Source organism: Actinia tenebrosa, unplaced genomic scaffold (genome assembly GCF_029948245.1).
Source record: "Actinia tenebrosa isolate PJP-AT-01 unplaced genomic scaffold, QUT_ActTen_1.0 PGA_scaffold6__47_contigs__length_16458017, whole genome shotgun sequence".
In the NCBI taxonomy this organism is placed as follows: domain Eukaryota; kingdom Metazoa; phylum Cnidaria; class Anthozoa; order Actiniaria; family Actiniidae; genus Actinia; species Actinia tenebrosa.
Window position 1 is genome coordinate 9,828,397 of NW_028292583.1, and position 23,844 is coordinate 9,852,240.

General features: G+C 37.0%; 1 protein-coding gene and 1 long non-coding RNA gene across 2 annotated transcripts in view; one reads left to right on the forward strand and one right to left on the reverse strand.

Moving 5' to 3' along the window:
- LOC116291847 (uncharacterized) overlaps positions 1–23,844 on the forward strand; it is a 33,897-nt gene that overhangs the window by 8,399 nt on the left and 1,654 nt on the right. The window contains exon 2 of the long non-coding RNA XR_004196615.2: positions 14,651–14,693. This is a non-coding gene — a long non-coding RNA (uncharacterized LOC116291847). The remainder of the gene's footprint in view (positions 1–14,650; positions 14,694–23,844) is intronic.
- Positions 1,633–20,584, reverse strand: LOC116291845 (sushi, von Willebrand factor type A, EGF and pentraxin domain-containing protein 1). Its single transcript, XM_031699058.2, is given in 18 exon segments — positions 1,633–1,945; positions 2,745–2,876; positions 3,357–3,524; positions 4,156–4,308; positions 4,561–4,641; positions 4,769–4,945; positions 5,154–5,393; positions 6,115–6,357; positions 6,552–6,752; positions 7,300–7,434; positions 7,437–7,496; positions 7,888–8,022; positions 8,533–8,652; positions 8,874–8,921; positions 9,564–9,648; positions 13,795–13,897; positions 14,425–14,557; positions 20,435–20,584. Coding segments are annotated over 18 exon segments (2,463 nt in total). The 5' UTR covers positions 20,499–20,584; the 3' UTR covers positions 1,633–1,760.

The window sequence follows — 23,844 nt, forward strand, 5'->3', positions numbered from 1 at the left end:
GCTTAGGAAAACTAAACTTTTAGATAATGACTTGGTTTATTAATACTGTAGTTTTTTTTCCTTTTCTAATATTTCTTTTTCGAATTTTTCTTTTCTTCTCTTGGGTCCATTGCAATCGGCCATGCTGTTTTGGGTGCCAGCCTACTCGTACTATATTGCAGGCGAGGTCTAGTTAAAAATAATAATAATAATAATAATTAAAAACTCAAAAAATAAAATTTCTCTTTCATTCGTTTACAGATTAAGTTTACATTTTTTTTTTTTTTTTCTTTCCTTTTTATAAAATCGGGACTGCTTGAAAGTGGTACGCTCCCTGGATAAAAGAAAACTGGGTTGTAGAAGACCAGAAATTAATTTCAAAACCATCACAAACTTCAGCTTTGTTTAATTTTTACATCATAATAGTTTTTAAGTTTTGAAAACAATCTGCAAGTCATTATTTGTCAAGCAACCATGTTTGAACACCTGGAGACAGTTTGGAAGCCGTATATTAGTCGCGTTTGTACTTTTCAGTGGTTCAACAGTCACGTTGTAACCTTAGCAACAAAAAGTAGCTCTCGACAAGGACAATAAAACACTCAAAAACCCTCATGTTTGAGCAACTGGGGACAGTTTGGAAACCATAAAGCAGTCAGCGTTATTGTACTTTTAGTGCCTCAACAGTCATGTTGTAACCTAGTTCTCGATTTAAATGGCGATAAAACGAAAAAGGTTCTATAGAAATTTGAAAAAAAATAGTCGTTTAAATAAAAAAAAAAGGAATATTCCATATTCTGTTTACTTTACCCACGTTTACTGTTCCATCCCAAAGAATATATTAGAATCTTTGCTATTATTGAAATGTTTATTCGGAATATTGAAATGTTTTTCTTAAATTAGCACAAAAGAGAAAATTATAAAAAATACAGCCAGGAACAGCTGTAATTTCAAAATATTATTAAATTACTGCTATGGTTTGTTTTCAATATCAAAGTTGACGTGGAACTTAAACATGAACTTGTGCCGGTGTGTTTGGGGGGTGTATTTGAGATTTGTTAGGAGGGGGGTGTATTTAGTTATTGGAAGTGCTCATCGGCAAATCTTCAAGTAATATTTCAAAACCGACAATGAAGACTGGACGGGATTTCAAGTCCCCGTAATTAGTTGCAGTCCCAGGCACAGCGGGGGACTGGAACTAATTGCAAGGACTTGAAATCCCGTCCAGTCCGATTTGAAATGAATTTTCATACTCATTAATGTTTCGGGAGGTTATTTGTTTAGGATTGAAAGACTTAAGGGACAAATATGTCCCTGAACTGAACTAATTTTGATCCTGTCCAAGGATTTGAACAAAATTAATTCAGTCCTTTCATAGGAATTTACCAGGTTTCAAGTAACATCATACGACCCAAAAAATAGCCCATTTATTGGCTGGTTTGCTCATAAATTATTAATGAATATGAGGATTCTTTGTAAAGGCTTTCCAACTCTACGACGAAGAAGGCTTTCTAATTTTGGAAACATGTAAACATGAAGTACTATAATTTTTGTTACTTCTGTCATGTTGTGTTATGAACTATTTATTGTGGTTTGATAAAATGCACAATGCAAGAATTTGCAGTCATGGAAAATGATATAATGACAACACACTCCTGATATAGTCCAGATTGTTTATTATGTTTAAGTTCACTGAGAAACATTTCGTCCAGATCACGGCTACTATAAATATATACTGGGATATATCATTTATAGAAAAGTCCTGAACTCGATCATACTCGATCCTAGGATGTATTAAGCTTCACACGAAGAGAGACATAGTTCTCACTTTTGCCAAACTTGTTTTGTATCTCACACTCATAGGAGCCAGCATCATGTACGGTTGTTTTAGTGATTGTGTAGCGTAAACCAAGGACTTTACGAGAATCGTCAAGGATCATCGACTTCATCACTGGTCCACCAATTCCGTCTGGTTAAAAGCAAAAGTACAAGTTTAGACTGCGAGCAGTGGCCTGTGGTCAATTTGATCGAGCGAGGATTAGTAGCTAGTCTAATACCTCCAGGGGAGGGGCGCGGGGAGTGAAGGATGAAAAGATTTGATCGGTATACGTTTGGAACACCTCTCAAAACTTTCTGGATCCTTCCATGCCTCGAAATTTCAAAACACTTTTGTAAACATTATCAGTGCTTTTAACTTCATCGATTAAACGTAACCTGGAAAATATTTTATATTAAAATAGCTTGATAAATAAATAGATCTTAGATTTTTTCCTTGTAATAGCAGATATTAGAGTTGCGCTATATTGCGCCTTCAAACAGTTGTTTCAAGTCGTTTCATTTATTTCAGCACATGTACAATGTGTATAGAAACTGACCCAAATGCAGCAACTGTGTTAAGGCAATAGAGTGTACTGACTATAATATCTGTTACTCATTGCTGCTCAGTCGTTGTTCCGTAGTCTTTGACCTCGTTTTTCGTTGTTGATACCGGCTTCTGCTGCTTTTGTTGCCGCTGTAGTTGGACTAAGAGTATCTTATATTACAATTGAGGGCACCAGCGACAACTTAACTTAAATTTCTAAAATAATTTTTATGTAACTTTTTTTACTATATGAAAATTAAAAACAAGACAAAGCCGGCAAGAGCCATCCTTAAAGTTTTAATCGCCACTTGTCAATTCTAACAATGTTTTTAATAGTGGAGAAGAATTATTGCTTTATCATCTTTAGGTTTTCTTGTCAACTGGTATCACAAACGTCTATACTGACCTAGTGTAGGCACAACCTTCTTGATGCTAAACGACGGTGCAAGTACACCAGTTCCTTTGCAGATGATGTCGACTTGGTTTCCCTCAGTCACATTATTGGGTTGAACTACAAACTCAGTGAAACTTGGTCGTACTGTAGGATACAATTGATATTATCAATACACCTTATCTGTACTACTTTCCCTCCATTCTAGTGCAAGTAGAGCACTGAAGAGAAAATGATTTAAGAGAAGGAATATCTGTATTCATGTTTACAACCATCACTTTCTCTTGATCAAACGACTACCACTTTAGTACCTCCTCTAATTCTCTTGATTACCTCCTTAACCTTTGTCTTGTCTTTTCTCTCTCTCTTAGCTCCTTTCATTCCTTCTTTATTTCCTTTTCCCCCTTCTTATTCCTTATCCCTATCACATCTTCAACCAGATACCCCTATCGTACACTTTCAACACTTTTTCATTCCGTTTCCCTCATTCCCAATTTTCATTATAGAGAGCAAAACACCAAGTCTTGTTATCAGATCTGCGAAGTTTTCCAGGCTTCATTACTGACAGTGTTCGTTGTAGTAAACATTATATTATGATATGTACAATGTGAACAGAACTTAATTAACCTCCGCAGTCGTTCAGATGACTTGCTCCAACCGAAAGAGTCGAGAGTCCACTCGGACAAGCTTTGCATGCAGTAGATCCATAACGATCCTCGTAAAATCCTTTTCTGCAAAATTGGCATTGATAATTTTCAAATCCATTTGCTGATGCTTGACCTGGAGAACATTTATCTGTAAAATTAAGAAAGTTTATAAGCTTTTCACCTATGTTTGTTCGTAAAGCTTTTTCCTCGTTTGCACGGATCTTTATTGAAGTTCCAAAGAAGACTTCCATTTCTACAATAATTTGGGAAAGGAAAAATTTCCTTTGACAGATATGAATCCATAGGATCGAAATCATGTCTACTAAGCAAAATAGCTAATTAATTCCAAAATACATGAACTTTGCTATGACCCAAGACATCCAAACAAACTGAGACGTCGTAAGGTCTTCGGACATCATGGCAATTAAGGCGGAAACTAAACGCCCGTAACCTGTACTTATTAAACAGACCAAAGGCATCATGGCAGAGACTAGGCAGCCTTTTACAGACCGTATCTACAGCACTATGTGCATCGCTCATTGCTTTTAAGGTTAAAATATACTAGTCTATCTGGTACATTTTTTTCGCGACCATTGTGTTTTTATTTCTAAAACCATGGCACAGTGTGTGGGGGAAAACGGCTTTAAAGAGACTGAGTCATCAAGCTCAGCGAGCTTAGTACTTAGATAGGTGTTTTTTTATTACTTTAAAACTACTAAGTCTTGACTGGATACAGATGGACAGATAGCATCACCCTTTAATTTTTGGCTGATACTTACGCAAACACGCCTTAGCACCGTCTGTTAATGTTCCTTGGTTAAGTGGACATGGGGTACATGATAAGCTGCTTTCTCTATCACTGTACTGTCCTTTGGGACACTTGGTGCAGTTTTTCGCGACAGTATCATATGCGTAGCCACGAGGACACTTTACTGAAATTCATTAAAAAAATCAATGACGATTTATTAGTAAGCAATCGAAGCATCAAAATCGATCAGGCCTTGGTCTTTCCATTCGATAAGTGACACTCAGGGTTTGGAATTCGAACAAAGTTCGCGCTATTGCAATTTGTTTAAGTTCAACAGGTTCTTTTGGTTGGTCGGCTGATTTGAAAGAGGTTTATAGAATAAGATATGTCTTGTGTCTCTTGGGTAACAAATTAGTCAAGACTTAATAAAACTTACCACAGATATTTTGACTATGTATTCCTCCTTTTTTGACATAGCCTTGATCACAGATACCAGAGGAAGGCATTGGTACAGAATCTATCCCAACAAAACAATATTGGTGGAAAAGAAACAGTCAGTTTTGCTTCATTTTGCCTCTAATTAATTTACAACAGTTTAACCCATAAACCAAGGCTCATTTTCTAAATTCATCGTAAGGTCATACCAACACAATCAGGTACTGGATCCCATTTGAGAGTGTCTTTGTGACAATTGATTGTCGGCATTCCAATGAACAGTTGTTTGCCTGAGTTACACTTGATAGTGGCATATTTATAGCCGTTGAACTCATGAACGCTTATCGTACCCCCATCTGGTGCTGGAGGGTTTGGACAAACGGCCTCTGCAAATAAAATGAAAATAACTTCAATAAGCTTTAATATGGAAGTTTTTCTCCAATCAAGGTTGAAAGGAAGAGGCACTAATATTCGTATCTGTCCTGGCATCATCTTTTATTAGACGGAGACAGCATCTAGGGTGCTATTTAACGAAAGTCATCTGTCGGAATGACAACGTGGCTATACTTGTGTACAAACACTAAAGCGACTTACTTTTGACCGCGACATCAAATATACACTGAATCCTGTTTCCAGCAGCATCGCTTGCGGTGTAATAGACAATCCATTGAGGACCAACCTTGAAAGTGTCGCCCGGATTGTGAGTTGAAGTTACTTTAGTTACTCCGACGTTATCAGAGAACTTGGGAAGAGTCCATGACACCTGTGTACTTTGTCCATTAACAACTTTGTAAATATTTGGTGGACAGTAGACAACCTTTGGAGGTTCTTTATCTGAAATGATATAGTATGAATAATCATGGCTTTAATCAATGTATCAAGCATCGTTTAAAAACGAATGTAGTAGGACCGCTCAAACTCTCTTCAGTACTCACTGCCAGTTTTCAATTTTTTAAAACAGTCACAGACATTGACAAAGAAAGTGGCATGCATCTATGGTAGTTTGCCCCCGTCCCTTTCAGCATGTATCAGGAAATGTGAGATCACTGACTCAGTGATAATGTTTCTTGAAAACCTTCTTTTTGCCCTCAAGAAGTCGTGCTAGATTCGTGGGTCCGAATCTTAATTTAGGAGACTCATGATCAAGTAGATAGCTTTTATCTTTAGCGTTTGTTTCTCCCCCTCAGAAACGTTTTGCGATGATGTTTAGCTTTATTTAAAATACATATAATAATGATGATGATGATGATGATGATGATGATTATGGGATTAACAGTGGATTCCACTGAGTGGCTCTTCTTCCACTAGATTCCAATTGGAATTTAGAACTTGATTTTTACGGAGGAAGGAAAAACCGGAAAACCCTCGAAGCACAGGGAGAAAACCATCAGGCAAGTCTACTCACATACGACATGGAGCCCGGCAGGACTCGAGCCCGGGTCGCATTGGTGAGAGGCAAGCGCTCTTACCGCTAAGCCACCCGTGCTTCCCTAAAGGGGGAAGCACGGGTGGCGTAGCGTGCTTTATGGGGAGTTGACTCTAGGGGAGTTTATACCTTCAATGATGATATTTGTAGTGCACTGTGCAAAGTCACCATTTTTGTTGGTAGCTTTGTAGGTCAGCTTAGTTGTACCAGCTGGGAACACAAGACTCGTTCGATATTTTTCTGGAAACATTTTAACGTCATCAACATTGCTCCTTGGCTTTGAAAGCAAGGCTGTGACGTCAGCATGAGAAGCGTTCGGGGCTAATGTAACCATGACTGATGTTGGACAGTTGATCCAAGGTTTAACAAATACTGAAAGAAACGCAATGAAAGACTCGATTATTTTCTTTTTACAACCTCTTTTTCCAGTTCCAGCATCCCTTCTCGTCCGGGTAAATAGACCTCTAGATCGCCAAAATGTTTTCGTTTAACAAAGCTACTTTTCGTGATCTTGATCACGACAAGCCAGGAAAAGTGATTGAAGAATGCATCATTACTTTTCTAACCTTTGACACAAGTCGCTGGAGTGCTGTTACTCCAAGCACCACTTTTTGTACAAACTATTTCAGAATTCTGATCATTTTTCAGGGTATAGCCTTTGTTGCACTGATAATAGCAAGATTGCTTAAAGGTGTTGCCAGTAGTGCTACAGAATGGTGGATAGACGTATCCATTGGCTGGTGGGGTAAGACTTGGACATCTTTTTGCTGAAAACATACAACAAAACACAAAAGGTATTGATATTTCTTTCTTTGACCTCTTCAGCCATATCTGAAGAGTATCTGGAAAAAAGCGCCTATAGTGCAAGCTTTCAGGCAAAGGCCAGATTGTTGTACCGGACGGCAATACGCTACGGATATGGGTAGTCCTTATGACAAGCCTTGTTCAATGGCTTGCCTTGGACCAAAGATGCGCTACCTTCACTCTTCTGAATACGTTACTAGATAAGGATTTATTAATCTCGCTTTTTCCAATTAAATAATTAAATAAAGAAAAGGCTTGGTTAGTGGCATGGCCAGATCAAAGATGCTATCATTGCGCACAAGGTATATCAACCGTAATCGATTTCTTAACCCCTCTTATACCGATATAAGAAAGATAAGACCAAAGACTTTACGTTCAAAGATGTTAATAAGTACTTGGTTTTACGATGCAAAGATTCACATTCCCTCGGGATTCACATTTTCAACTGAGTCATGCAGTGACTATTTGACGATATCAAAAAATGAATGAAACAATACCAAAGGTACTCACGTCTACAGTAAATTAGGGCCATATCCCAGCCGGAAGTATCCAAACACGTCATGGTATTCTTGCTTGGATCTGGCAGGAAGTATCCTGCTTTACAGCTAAATGTACATTTGTCTCCAACTTTCCTTCCATTTTTACCAAGCATTCACTGGGACTTACCAAAGTACCTTGCGACTCGAATACTGGGTGGCATGTAATAACTGCAATACATTTTAAAAAGTTATTTTACGGCATAGTATCGATGAACAGTTAACTTGTTAAAAGAGCTCGCACTGTTCACACTTTATGAACGTCTCACATCTCACTCGTTTGCTCTTCGTATTCATTAATATCACTTTAACTGAACCGATTTACCATCTTGAGGCGATAAATACTTTGATATCATAAACTCAAAATCTACATTTGAAAAAAATTTTCTTTCATGGTTGCTCTTTATTTTCTTATTAACCGTTGACTTGCGCCGCGATCGCACCGATGAGTACACTTTGTTTTCGAAAGATGCCGACACAATGAACATTAGAAATGGAGAGACTAAATATATGATATAAGCTCTAAAGGTGGCTTTATCCATTGAGTAACGAGTCCACTTACGTTCACACCGTCTTTTGTTGTTGGGTATGTATTTGAATCCTTTCTTGCAACGACATTCATAGATTCCCTGATAGTTATAGCAGGTTGTAGATTGATCATCACAGACGTCTGTTTTACGTGCGCACTCATCAATATCTAAAAATACATCAGATCAAAGTCAGTTATATCGCCGCGCCTTCCCGAGATACGTCAGTACGATATTCATCCTTGAAGTGAATACGAGCGGCCGATTTGTATGAGCATTTACAGGGACGAGCCGTTGTGAAGCCAAAACAGATGAGACGCGAAGATTATATATTGCATGTCAATTGTCTAGGAGTATGATTTCGAGTTCTCCTATTTTTTTGTGTGACCGAGAAATGCATTTTGGTTAAAGTTGAATTTAAATGACGACGATTCTGTATCTCAGATATAATAAGTAACTGATAAAGAGTAACTGATTCGAATTCTGTTGTGTTTTTCTCATTAATTATTCATAATTTTATAATATACTAAATAATTATCCCACTAGTGTAAATTAGTTTCATTTCCTGCCGTCGTCAGTTGTACTACAATAATTTTCGTCGGAGCCATAAAGAGCTTATATATCTATGGATCAGCACGCAGTTCACAGAAAATATCATCCATTTGAATAACTTTTCCTACCTCGACATCTCAGCTTGTTGTACAACTCAAAGCCACTGCGACAACTGCATGTGTAGCTGCCAACGTTGTTATGGCAGAATGTTTCACAGCCACCGTTTGCCAGAAGGCACTCGTTGTTATCTGTAAGATATTCAATAAGAATATTGAAAAAGCTGTTCCTACGAAAATATTCTAAAATTTCAATCTTTTTTCGACTCAACGATTTAATTAATTGTATTTTCGTATTTTCCATGCAATTTTTTTTATTTCAATACGAAGCTCCATCTCAGCCAAACGCCATCCCTAGATCCACTGTAATATATACCAGATAGAGTAATTGATTTCACCATGCATTATCTTACCTACGCAACTTCCATCTGAAGCTTTCTTGAATCCAAAAGGACAATTGGCTAAAACCATAAACAAATATAACATAGATAAAACTTAGACAGCGAGCCAATTAAAATGTAGAATGAAAACAATACATTCCAACTTGGGGTACTCGAATAATTGTTTTCTGCTGGTTTTTGATTGGCTCCACTACCCAAAGTTGGAATGTATTGTTTTTATTCTACAATTTATTTGGTTCTCGCTGTCTATGTGGCCCCAGTTATAGTAGTTCCACTGTAAATCATTCTAAAAAGAACGAAAAAGAAAAAAGAAACTAAGAAAAAAACGACAAAACGCAGCGACCGTTGATAAATCAAAAGCACCGACTAAATCCAACAACATATTTTCAAGATGGCGTCTATTTCCTCCCCTAAAACAGCCACACGATGCACTTCAATAAGCCTGAAGCGAGATGACGTTTTATCCTCGTCTCTAGACCATAATCCTTTTCACACTGCTTTTGTTCTTTAATTATGACTTTTGTTCCTTTATTCTCTAAAGAATCAAAAATTTTAATATGAAAGAATTTTAAAAACTATTATGGTATAGAGTCGGGATTAAAACGTCATCAAGCTTCAGGCTTATCGCAACTCGACACAGTTTTCCCCTCAACCTTGGAATGGCTAATGACATCGTGTTGGCATTATTTTTAGTGCACTTGCCTCTAATGTAGGTCCATTTGCCTGGATAGATGTCTCCTTGATAGTTCACAAACACATAACGACGACCATTGGAAACGACTAGTACCTGTTACAGAAAATAAAGTTATTAGCCTATAGATAGCCTGCGCAGTGGCGCTTTGGGGAGAGGGACTGGGAAGGAGGGAAGAGAAGTCCCCAAAGCGCCGCTACGCAGCTGTGATCACCGACGATTATAAGGACACTTTTCAGAGTAGGTCTCTGTAAGACTCAAGCAAAGTGGGAAATGAAATTTTTTGACCACCCTTGAAATTTGGTGTGTGAGTAGGCCTTTATATGGGATTCACAAAAACAACAACAATTTGGTCACCAAATGTATTGTTGCCATGGAAACGGCCAGTGTTTTATAAGACCTTAATTTCCAATTTTTGGAATAAATTAAACCCACTCGAAGGTAAAATTCAATGCTGTGTTTCTCATACATGTTAAACTTAATTTCCTTAAAACTTTCGTCAATTATAAAGTATCTTTTCTAGTTTAGAAAAATACCAATTATTGTTAGTTTGTTATTTTGTACATGAAATATTCGTGCCTTCAAGTAACCGATGTATCAACTGTTTTAGCAACAAGATAAAATGGTCAAAATGTTTTTTGGTCGTTCTCCAAAAGTATTGCATTTCTAATATAGAGGCTTGGTGGGAAGTTTTCTGAAACATTGAAGTTACCAAATCGTGCAAAATCTCTGCGGGTACAATCATCTTTAGTCCTTGGATAGTCAAATTATAAGGCCTAAAATTCAAAATGTCCTAAATTCAACCATATCAAAGCTTCGAAAATTAGCACCAAAAAGATGCCAATACGCTAAACAAGTATTAGAGGTTGAAGGATAAAACCTAAATAACAAAATCCTAGCAAAAAAAAATAATGTCCTAGTCTGCAAACACGGTAAAAGAATTTTTTATTCAAAGTAAACAATGGGTTATTTGCAATTTTCGTCATTTTCAACCTACCTTTATCGTTTCATTGTGACTTTTGTGGCGCTCAACTTTCCAAATTTTCACAAGGAAATGTTTCTTGGAGACTCAATAAGCATTTAGAGAACTAACCTTGGTCGTAAAGAGCTAAAATCCAAGCAATAATTAAGTGGTTCTATAAAGGATTACAACAGAATACACAAGTCATCGAATTCTCGTTCGAAGCAATACAGCATTTATAGTTTCTTCGAGCTTCAAAATTCCTGCATTTCGTGACAGAATTACCTGTAAGCTGTTATTTAACATATATGCTGAACTTTTGAAGGCTACAAAGTAAAAAAATATGCTTATTTTGAGAATATTTGAAAGAAAGAATTCTTGATCTAAAGTTGTTGTTCTCATTTTCAACCGCTGACCGGAAGTTTGGAAAAATGAACGAGACAGATTTTGTGGTGACCAGACATCTTCAAACATTCGGCCTTAGCAAATGTACTCACTTAGTCAATGAATCCGATTTATTACTCTGCCGCGCAGGTAAGTATAATTACAGGTATTTCATGTTCAGCCAAATATGACCCATTTTAACTCACATATTACAACATTCAATCTTATGTGTACAATTCGCTGACCGGAAGTTTGGAAACTGATGATTTTCTCTGATTGGACCTGACAATTCGAGAGACATCCTCTCCAGTAAATTCCAAGCTTATCACGATGGTGGTTGCATATACAAATTTATTAGAATCTTTCAGTGATATGTCAAAAAATCCTGTTGCGGGGTTAACTCGCAACGGCAGATCTAGGGGAGGGGTGCATGGGGATTTTGTTTCCCTTCCCCCTAGATCCCTAGATGAGCTGTTATCTACTGCATTATTGGGGTTTGAGTTTGTAAGCAAAGGGTGCACTCCCTCCTAAAACGAAAATCCTGGATGGTGTCTCCCCCAATAGGAAAAATCCTGGATCCGCCCATGACTTGCACGGCAATTATATACCAGCATGCGAAGAATAAATTCTTGACAAGAGCGCAGTGAAAACAGAAGTGAAAGATCGTCAAGGTAGTCGGCATGCATGCTTCGAATAACTTGTTGGTTTTTTTAAAATACTTTATCACAAGATATACCTCCTCTTCCGCTACTAAAAACTTTGTTCCTACAACTATTTTCACATAAACTTGTCAAAATAGAAATTCGAAACTAAATTATTAAGTTTAAAGGGGGACTAACATGAAAATCCTCCGAAATTTAATTTGACAAAAGCATCAATCGAATAATCTTTAAGGGTTTAATAATCGCTGGTTAAATTATTATTTTAATATTCCAATGGGAAGTATTATATTTTTATGAATTTTCATAGGTGTCTGTGACGTCATACACTCAACACCAAACATCGCTCCATACATTTCTTTGTAAATAATTTCATGTTTTACTCTTTTTCTATTGAACACAAAGGTCCGCTGAAAACTTAACTTTCGAACTTGTGGTTAGACTGAGTATAAAACTAGCGGAAATTTTGACTACAAACTACAAAGAAATGTATGGAGCAATGTTTAGTGTTGAGTGTATGACGTCACAGACTCCTATAAAAATTGGTAAAATATAATACTTCCCACCCAAATATCAGAAAAAAACTTTAACCAGTGATTATTAGACCTGTAAGGGTTATTCTAGTAAAGGTTTCAGCAGAATTAAAATTTGGATGATTTTCGTGATGGTCCCCCTTTAATTATTGTAGAAAAGAATAAGGTCGATAAATGACATAACACAAATTATAGTCATTTACGAATGGCTGAACATGAAATACCTGTAATTATACTTACCTGCGCGGCAGAGTAATAAATCGGATTCATTGACTAAGTGAGTACATTTGCTAAGGCCGAATGTTTGAAGATGTCTGGTCACCACAAAATCTGTCTCGTTCATTTTTCCAAACTTCCGGTCAGCGGTTGAAAATGAGAACAACAACTTTAGATCAAGAATTCTTTCTTTCAAATATTCTCAAAATAAGCATATTTTTTTACTTTGTAGCCTTCAAAAGTTCAGCATATATGTTAAATAACAGCTTACAGGTAATTCTGTCACGAAATGCAGGAATTTTGAAGCTCGAAGAAACTATAAATGCTGTATTGCTTCGAACGAGAATTCGATGACTTGTGTATTCTGTTGTAATCCTTTATAGAACCACTTAATTATTGCTTGGATTTTAGCTCTTTACGACCAAGGTTAGTTCTCTAAATGCTTATTGAGTCTCCAAGAAACATTTCCTTGTGAAAATTTGGAAAGTTGAGCGCCACAAAAGTCACAATGAAACGATAAAGGTAGGTTGAAAATGACGAAAATTGCAAATAACCCATTGTTTACTTTGAATAAAAAATTCTTTTACCGTGTTTGCAGACTAGGACATTATTTTTTTTTGCTAGGATTTTGTTATTTAGGTTTTATCCTTCAACCTCTAATACTTGTTTAGCGTATTGGCATCTTTTTGGTGCTAATTTTCGAAGCTTTGATATGGTTGAATTTAGGACATTTTGAATTTTAGGCCTTATAATTTGACTATCCAAGGACTAAAGATGATTGTACCCGCAGAGATTTTGCACGATTTGGTAACTTCAATGTTTCAGAAAACTTCCCACCAAGCCTCTATATTAGAAATGCAATACTTTTGGAGAACGACCAAAAAACATTTTGACCATTTTATCTTGTTGCTAAAACAGTTGATACATCGGTTACTTGAAGGCACGAATATTTCATGTACAAAATAACAAACTAACAATAATTGGTATTTTTCTAAACTAGAAAAGATACTTTATAATTGACGAAAGTTTTAAGGAAATTAAGTTTAACATGTATGAGAAACACAGCATTGAATTTTACCTTCGAGTGGGTTTAATTTATTCCAAAAATTGGAAATTAAGGTCTTATAAAACACTGGCCGTTTCCATGGCAACAATACATTTGGTGACCAAATTGTTGTTGTTTTTGTGAATCCCATATAAAGGCCTACTCACACACCAAATTTCAAGGGTGGTCAAAAAATTTCATTTCCCACTTTGCTTGAGTCTTACAGAGACCTACTCTTCATATCTAAAACAAGTAAAAACGTGTTTTGATACGAATTGCAGCTTGAGGATGTTCACAAGAGGCGAGACTGTAACTGTTAAGATGTGCAAGTCCATCAACAGTTATCAAGCGGTTGAAACTCGTAAAATTTACCCTGTCTACCCATAATCCTTTTCGGTCTCAGCTTTGTAGCTTTTCAACTTTATTGGACTAAGTGTAAAGTACCTTTTTAATTGGCCATGAGGATGACGACCCAAAATGAAGGTAGATTTCCACGCCATTCAATTCGCCAACATCACGATCGTTCAGTCCGCGAAACGCGTATTTACTGAAACGAAGAAAAATGATTTACTTTGAACAAGTGAAACGTAAAAACATAGTAAAAATGTAATCGCTTATAATCGTTGGGGCTTATACATGTGGGTTATCATTCTAGAAGAGTGGATTTATTTAACAATTCATTATCGGTAAATATTCACCATAAGCAATAAGCCTGAAGAGTCCTCGCCACAGGCAACCCAATCTCTTGTTCTGTTGTGTTGTAGTATTCGTGTAAAGTTAGTACGTTTAAGGAAAAAAAGGCTTTCCTTGATAGCTTGTATGTTTTGCTGATTTTGAGAGACATCAGAAGATACAACAAGCTATCAAGGAAAGTCGTTTTTATTCTTAAAAGTTCTAACTTTAAACGCTACGAAATATTACCGTTAATATTCAAATACACAGCAGAACAAGAGATTGGGCTGCTTGTGGCTTCGCTGGCCATGAGCTCATGTACGACGAGTGTGAGTGGAATGACCGTTAATTAAGTATTGCCAGAACACTGCCAGAACAAATTCAAGCAGATAGGATTCGTACCTAAGTCGTTTAAAGGTTCCTCCTCGTGGGGTAAGAATGTGTGCAGAGGAAGTTCCAATGTCACCAACGAATTTTATCTCCACGCGTGAGCTGGTATCGGACGAACCAGTAATAATCAACACCGTATAAGATCCTGCATCAAAATGAGAAATATAGCAGTGATGGTTTCAAGTTTTTACATGCTTCAAATTAAAATAAAGTTTGATTATGATGCCATTTTTTTCAGATTGAAAGTAAACAAGATCGAGTTGCCAAAGCAACGAACAATAGTGAGTAGTTTCAGTTTGTTTGTTGTCAGTTGAGAGAAAAGGAAGCGGTGTCGCAGTGATATGTGTATCCCCGAGTATTATGTATCCCCGTACCCAGATCCCTAGTGATATGTGTATCCCGTCCAGGGATATCTGTATCCCCCCAACCCCCTCCCCCTTATGTCATAGTGCGAAAGATATTTCGCGGGAAAATTAACTCAATCAACTGGAGAATAAAGACGGAATCTTCAAAATATACGAGTCTTGTAGATTATCTTAGAAATAAAACTTATCCTCAAAATTATTCTAAGCAGGAAAAACTTGTTTTACGACGATCATCTAAGAATTACGAATATGAAGAGCAGTCCAAAATACTGTTCTATCTTGACAAAAATGCGAAAGATGGTTCAGTACAAAAACGAATAGTGATACGTGAAGAAGAGAAACAGCGAGTGTTCAATGAATGCCACTCATCTGATTTCGCTGGCCATGCTGGCAGGGACAACACCGTAAGAAAAATTAAGGATCGCTACTACTGGCCAAATTATTATAAGGAGACAATCGAACTGGTATGTATAAATCCCACTTTTAGACACCTCCTCTGTTGAGCTCCCTCTGTTCTCGGTTCGTTAATACTTCGTCGTGGTGAAACCACTGAGCAGGATCGGCACAAATCTTTATTCCACTGCTACTGTAGGCTGCGTTCATAATGTACGGCAGAGAGGGCTGAGGAATTTTTTACAGTAAGAAAATTATATATGATACCCCTTCTAATAAGGGGGGAAATGTGCAACCTCCTAGAATAGGCCTAAAAATTGTCACATCCCTCCTAAACTATGGATGTCAGTCTCCAAAAAAAAATCAGAATTCCCCCCAAAACTCATTAAAAAAATTTCTGATACCCAACAAATTTCACCTGCCCTCCTCCCCCCCCCCCCCCCTCCCCCCGTCATGCATTATGAATGCAGCCTAAACATTGTTATATTTATAAGGTTCTCAAAAAAGTGCTCTATTTCCTTGAGATTCAGCAATGTGATCGCTGTCAGCGTAATTCCTCTGCTGGACCAAAAACCACCTTTGATGTTCTGCACCCTATAAAGGTGGTCTCGAAGGCATGGTACTTGGTTGGAATTGATCTCATCCAAGCAACAAAGACATCGAACAAGGGAAATAGATACTTATTAACCTTAACCGACTACTTTACGAAATATGTTGAAGGACACCCCCTACAAGACAAAAGTGCTTCCAGTGTGGCCCGTGCCCTATACTCTGCCTTCTGCAGACATGGAGCTCCAGCACACATAATTTCTGACCAAGGGAGAGATTTTGTAAATCAAGTGAGTTTTTTTTTTTTTTTTTTTTTGTGAACAACGCAGGCCCATAGAGTACAAACACTAAAATTAGCAATCCTTTGTACTATTTTATTAGTGCTAATTAAAACAATTATAGAATCTTGCATTATTAAGCACAATTTATCTTGCACACTTTTATTGTTTGTACTTTAATTAGGGGTTCCAATATGATTTTCATTTCTATGACATTGTGCCAATTTAGCATGGTTATTCTTATATGGCCCAATATATGATTAGCCATGCTAGCTAAATTGGCACCATCTGTAAATGAAGTTTAATATTATTGCTATTTATTTGTCTATCATCTTACCTCCCAAATTTCTCCACACACACACACATCCTTCCAACAACTGCTCTAGGCACCAAAACATTGGCCTATAAGTTAAATTATCTGTAATTTCACAATGTATTTTAAATGTTTTTATTCTTTTCAGGTATCAGAATCCTTGTTCTCCAAGTTCAATGTGAAACAAAGAATAACATCCCCTTATCATCCGCAATCAAATGGTTTAGATGAAAGAACAAACCAGTCCATTAAAAGGTACTAAAAAATATGAAATAAACTGTGCAATATTTAACAAACATGTCTTCTAATACATCCAAATATATGATCGAATTAGACTGATAAATCATCAAACAGACTCTTCTCACAACTTTTTTTCCAGGACATTGAGAAAAGTAATGGATGACAAAGAGGATATGTGGGATGAGTATGTAGAAGGTGCTCTATTTACTATAAATACCAATGTGTCTACTACCACCAAATACAGTCCCTTTTACATGATGTTTGGTAGACATCCTAGGCTTCCATTGGAAGTGGAAAAGCAAGAGAAGGATCTTCAAGAGTCAGATCTCAATAAGATACTTGAAACATTAAATAGCAATGATGCAGTTCCCTCACACATTGAAGCCATTTGCAAGCTGCAAGAAGAGCTTTTTCCTGTGGTAGAAACCAATATAAAGGTGGCCCAGGAAAAGCAAAAAGCACAGTACCAGAAGAGGGTAGGGAAAGTGCAATGTCCATTTAAAACAGGGGATGTGGTGCTTAGGAGGAATATGATACAAAAAACAAAAAAGGGACATAAGATGGAGGATCAATGGCTTGGGCCTTATATAGTTTCGCAATTGAATACTGAAAAAGGGGTATGTAGGCTCATTAATAGTAATGGAAAGCAAATAGCAAATCAAATCAACATTAAACAGCTTAAGCCATACATAACCCCATGCCCACCAGCTACCACGGCCAGTCAAGTCCCCAGTCCACCAACTACCACGGCCAGTCAAGTCCCCTGTCCACCAACTACCACGGCCAGTCAAGTCCCCAGTCCACCAACTACCATGGCCAGTCAAGTCCCCAGTCCACCAACTACCATGGCCAGTCAAGTCCCCAGTCCACCAACTACCACACCCAGTCCAGTCTCTAATCCAGCCACTAAGTCCAGTCCAGTCTCCAATCCAGCCACTAAGTCCAGTCCAGTCTCCAATCCAGCCACTAAGTCCAGTCCAGTCTCCAATCCAGCCACTAAGTCCAGTCCAGTCTCTAATCCAGCCACTAAGTCCAGTCAAGTCTCCAATCCAGCCACTAAGTCCAGTCAAGTCTCCAATCCAGCCACTAAGTCCAGTCCAGTCTCTAATCCAGCCACTAAGTCCAGTCCAGTCTCTAATCCAGCCACTAAGTCCAGTCATCAAGTCCCAAGTCCACCAGACACCAAGTTCAGTCAAATTTCCACCCTAACAGATGGCACTTCATGGGATGAAAAAATTGAATCACTAGAAGAAAGTGATATAGTCCAGCTTTTTATGAAAGTAAAAAAGGAACTTGAGGATATCGAGGCTGGCAATGGAAAAAACTGGCGTTTTGACTTATACCAGACAGGTAAAAGTGAGGATAAACCAGAGCTTCGACATAAAGACCTTCCATTCCATGTCCATATTGGAAAGTACACTGATGAACACCACGATATTGTGCTTGACCAACTGCGTCTGAGTTTTCCAGCTGCAAATAATGAGTGCATACTGAAAGTTCTCTTTCCAGAGGCTTTCATACGTATGACCAGAGAGGTTTTAGGTATCCCACTCAGTGAAACTGTTAAGTATCTAAAGTTTGGTCAAAAAAAGAAAAAACCAAAGAAGCGTCAGCTGCCACTAGACCTCAAGACCACCACCAATGTCCCCAAGCCAAAAAGAACTAAAACTTCAGAGGAAGAGGAATGCATCATCACAGGGGTAACAAAGATGAGCAAAGAGTCACAGCACAAAATGAAAAATCCTGAATATCATATAGATGACAGTGATCGAGAAACAATTTTAAAGAATGGATGTTTGACAGATATACACATTGGGAAAGCACAAAATCTGTTGAAAGAAAAACATCCCCATATCCAGGGCCTGCAATCAACAACACTAGGCATTGTTGTGCAATTTGATGTGATATGTGGTGAATTTGTACAAATTCTTCACACTGATTCATACCACTGGTTGTGTGCCAGTAATATCGGCCTGGAAAAACCAAATGTTGTAAACATTTATGATAGTAAATACAATGGAATAAAAATGTTCACTAAAAAGCAGATTGCCTCCTTGCTACACACTCCCTCTGATGAAATCATATTGCAAGTGCAGCCAGTAACCCAGCAAAACAATGGCTTTGACTGTGGTGTATTTTCAATTGCATTTGCAGTTGCTTTATGTAATGGTGTTGATCCGTCAACATTAAACTTCAAGAGGAGAGATATCAGGAGTCATCTGTGGCATTGTTTAACAAATAAGAGCATGGAAATGTTTCCCACGGTTTCCACAAGTTCAAGCAATTCTCCAACTGGACCAATGAAAACTGTGAAAATTCAAATATACTGTACTTGCCGACTTCCATACTCAAGCAAAGACGATATGGTTGAGTGCGTAAGCTGTGCAAAATGGTACCACAAGGAATGCCAACAAGTACCAGACAGAGTTTTCAGAAGAAAAAATATGCTCTGGAAGTGCAGCTTCTGTGCACAGGGTTGATCTTTATAATTCATCGTATCTCAGATGAAACATGTCATGTTATTCTTGCTTTTCCTTCTTGCGTTATGTATTAACTGCATGAATTCATGATTGTAACTGGAGCTAGGCTTAAGCTTCTTCATTACTTTTACATGTTCTTTATTAAAAGCTTATAATTGTTCCAACTTGTATCCAATATCGTGTATACAGTACACATACATTCTCAATCTAGGGATAAGAATAAGCCTCAGTATTGTAAATAAAATAAAATCAGTTTCACATTTAATATATGAGACTTAATATGCCTTAGTAATTTTGCTTTGATTTTGTTGCCACATGGTTGTTTGCATTGAGGTAAATATATATGAATGTAATAATCTTATATATTTCATTTTCAGAAGTATTAAGTCTTTCTAATTCAACACAATAGTTACTATAAACGTTTTTATTCTTCTTCTTTATCTTGATATTTGAATTATTAAAACTTTCTATCATTTTGTTGTCCAAAGGGGAGTTTGTTTTTTCTCGGATTTCGATACCGTGCCGCGCCCGGCCATCGCGTAGGAACTCAAACTCTTGCTTACCTTTCCAGGCTAAAATTCCACAATTGCATGGATGGTAAAATATCGATCATGCATTTCTTTTTCTCATTTATGTAATCGAATACTTGTCCAGTGTTATGTGTATCCCTACCAGGGATACACGTATCGCTAGGGATCTGGGTACGGGGATACACATATCACTAGGGATCTGGGTACGGGGATACAAAATACTTGGGGATACACATATCACTGCGACAGCGGACTTGTGCATGACGGCGTCATTTGATTCCCACTACAAAAAATCCATTGCACACTTTTTTTTTTGTTCAGAGCACCAACTGTTTTGCTATTATCATGAGAAAATACCAATTTTAATAAGAAAGTAAATTTGCGAAGCATCTCATGCTAATGGAAGTCAAATAACGCTGATGCAAACGTCCTATTGTTAAGAATCTGAAGAATGGTAACGCCTGACGCCGAACATGATCTTCCAGAAACTATACCTAGTAAATAACTCGCTTTAAAATTTTCTGTTAAAGGGCAAGAGTCTTGCAAGCCAACTTTTAAGATTCGACTTTCGTTCAGCTTTCATATAAAGTATACCTTTACAATTGGTGTTTTTTTAAATGGTCAAATATTTCTACACCAAATGGGTTGAGTAAACTGAGTTGATACTACGGTTCATTACCCTGACCTGACCTTAGTTTTAATTAAGTAAACACCAGGATACAGTTTTAAGACGTAATTACACGATTCACAATCTTAAAACTAAACTGGCATTTTCTATATTTTATTTAAAAAAGACTAGTACAGGGATTTGATACGGTCATTTAAGATAAGAAAATCGTACGATCAAATTTATCAATAATCACTTAAAACTTACTTGAATGGACAACAGTAAAACAGCCAAAGAGAAAAAGCAAAATTACACTTCCCTTGAACTGCATCTTGAACTTCGTCTTGCTTGCTCAGTTCAGCCAAAACTTCGATCAACCAGGCGAGAAATTCAAGTGATCAATCTGCTGTAACGACGCGGCTGCTTTATACTAGCGGCGTTGCCAACGCATAAAGACTCAGATCATGAGGGATTACGTAACAATAAGGTATTATTAGTAAATAATAAGGTATTATTAGTAAAAAAGTTAATGACTAACAGTTTTTTTAACAGCTTTCCTATTAAAGTTTTAGTACTTTAGTTTCGAAGGTCCACATTAGAGAGTTTTAGATTGACTTTTTTTCTCCCCGCAAACGGCAAACGTGACCATGTTTTCATAGTTTTCCTGTATTTTACTTTACCTTTTACAAACCTTCTCACCAAAGACAAATATTCTTTTGTTTTTCTACTACTTGGACTTTTTTGCGATTCTTTTTAAGCTATTTAAAATAATTTTTAAATGGTCAACTGACGTTTCACGTTTGCCGTGAACGTAAATCTAAAACTCTATTATCGCGACTTCTCCCCTACACCGCTAGGTATATATTCAACAGCCACTTGGCAAAGTTGTATCAATTTATATAGATCTTTATAGATTTGAAGAACTTTAGCCGTCTACTAATAAACGTTACTTTGTTCGCTTGTTGCTTTTTTCTTTTCTGGTTACCAAGGTGATTAAATATCTATTTTCATAGCCGTTAATGCCCGCCTGCAACATGACACTATGAGGAAAATTAAAACCCAGATGTTTAGACGCTGTTCGGGTCGTATAAAAATAACGATGATTTATAATGATTTATGGTTATATAGCGTCCTTTCTATACGGATATAATCAAAGACGCTTTACATTTATCAAGCCAGGCAGAATTATAATTTTTCAACGTTAGCATTTTACAATTTTAACAGCAATTTTTTCTCCGGAGACCGGAGGGGGAAAGTGCTAAATTGATTACTATGTGAATCTTAAGTCCCAGCACAGTCTCGGAGTTCGGAGAGAGGGTTTCAATATTGACTAGTGTATACTCATGAACGAAAATCAAAGTCTGACAAGTATCCTCAACGAAATTTTTTTAAAAAAACAATTCTCTTTCATACAAAGATAATATTTTATGAAACTGAAGCCAGAATGAACAAAATTAAACCCTCAAGTCAACTGTAGATTTCCCAAGAAAGAATATACGATCATTAGGATGACATGACTACAAAATAATTTTACTTTTTTTGTAATTTTACTTTTATTGTCTTGCTCTCGTGTTTCAGTTGGTGATTAACATCACACTGATATCGACCCAAAAATTAAAGTTTAAACTACTTAAACCACTTACTGCACACTTAATTAATTAACGTTTGTAATATCGATCTTAACTTTTTTTTTTACTTTTTCTATTGAATAAATATAAAACACGTTTTTTAGTCCTAAAAACACTTGCTCAGTTCTCTAAGTAATATGTACAGCATGGGTGACCGTGTTGTATACATTTTACAAACTCGAGGCGTAGCCGTGAGCAACTTATGAACCCTGGAATGACGAGTAGGGAAGAAGTTACTTCAAATAACGGAGCGACGACGAAATTCAATGATACGGAAAGTACAATTTGACAATTCGTAGCGTACAGGGTTTCAAACGATTTCGTTTATAACCGCACACATATTCAACTGATGAAGGATAATCTGTAGTCTCTTAACTGAACTAAAGAATCCTAGCGCCCTTGCTTGAAGGATTTTGAGAATTTGTAACAACATGACATGTGGTTAAATAATAACCCTTGTTAGCCTGGGGGAAAAAAAATGTCAATTCAATACTATAATCTATTCATAGACGTCTATCACAAGGTGTCATTCAAAGAGATTGTTAGTTTCACAGTATTTCTATGTAATGTTTAATAAACGAGCAAGAGTGTTTTATCGGGTATAAAACACGAGGCGTAGCCGAGTGGTTTTAGACCCGATAAGACACGATCTGCGAGTTTATTAAACGACTTAGAAAACTGATGATGTATGTTTTCATATTGTACAGAATACTTTACGAAATGAACCAAGTTTGATAGAGAAAATCCAAGTTAAAGTTTATGCAAATGAAGACGAATCTATATCCGATATAAAATCACCTTCATGGTCATGATTTCTATTGTGTTTTCGTCATGAATTATTAATGAGTTTTCTAAAGCCTTTTAGACAGTATTGTGGATTTGATATTTAAACACGTGTCTTTCGTCGTATTTCAACGCCTCATTAATGACACCAAAAGTTTCGAAATGTGCCAAGTAAGTATAGTTTCACACGTTTCTCTCCGAAAACAACGGCTGACCATTTAAAAAGATTTTCTTCGATACTTTTTATAAGATAACTGGCTCGTTCTCACTCACTCTAGATTTTTTTAAATCGATTGGATAAAAAGGAGGTGTCTTCGTTAAAAATGCGAAATACAGGTCTTCAGGGTCGTGACGAGCGAAGTGGAATCAGGAATCACATCAGCGAATCAGGGATCACAGAAGAGGGTTGGGGCTGGGGATTGGTATCCTTTTATATAAATTCAGGGATCAAGGGATTATTCATGGGATTAGGGATCCAAATACGTGAGTTTTGAGGATCATGGATCGACATTTTGTGTACGAATTTGGGAATAATCAAAAAAAAAACATTCCTCGTCACGACCCTGGTATCTTACCTTGAAAGGTCCTTTCACTGGATGTGATCTTAGCTTGAAAGGTCCTTTCACTGGATGTGATCTTAGCTTGAAAGGTCCTTTCACTGGATGTGATCTAAGCTTCCAAAGGTCCTTTCACTGGATGTGATCTTAGCTTGAAAGGTCCTTTCACTGGATGCGATCTTAGCTTCAAAGGTCCTTTCACTGGATGTGATCTTAGCTTCAAAGGTCCTTTTACTGGATGTGATCTTAGCTTCAAAGGTCCTTTCACTGGATGTCGGTTCTTTGATCTGTTGATTCTGACAAAAATTTTTCCCCCTTGCCTCACGGATACTGGTAATGTTGGTATTACAAATACGGCAGGTTTCGATGTGATTGGAAACAGCCGATATAGTTTCAACATTCTGGTCGCTGGTCAAGCACTTGAGCTGTATCCTTCTCTAGCTGTCTCCTTTCGCTTTTAAGATTTTTCTTTCCTAGACTCTTAGATATGCTTTATTTTTCTAATATATTCTTTTTATTTTCATTAAAAAAGAGACAAATTTCAAAAAAATAAATTTGACGTCAAACACGGAAAATGAGGCATCGTGGGATTCAATATTTACTAGGGTCTATAATTTTGACACGCAGAGTTCTTATCTACTAGCTTGACGGAAGTACTGTACTCTAACGGATGTAACTGGTCAGTTTTATTTCCTGCTGTTCCCGCTTT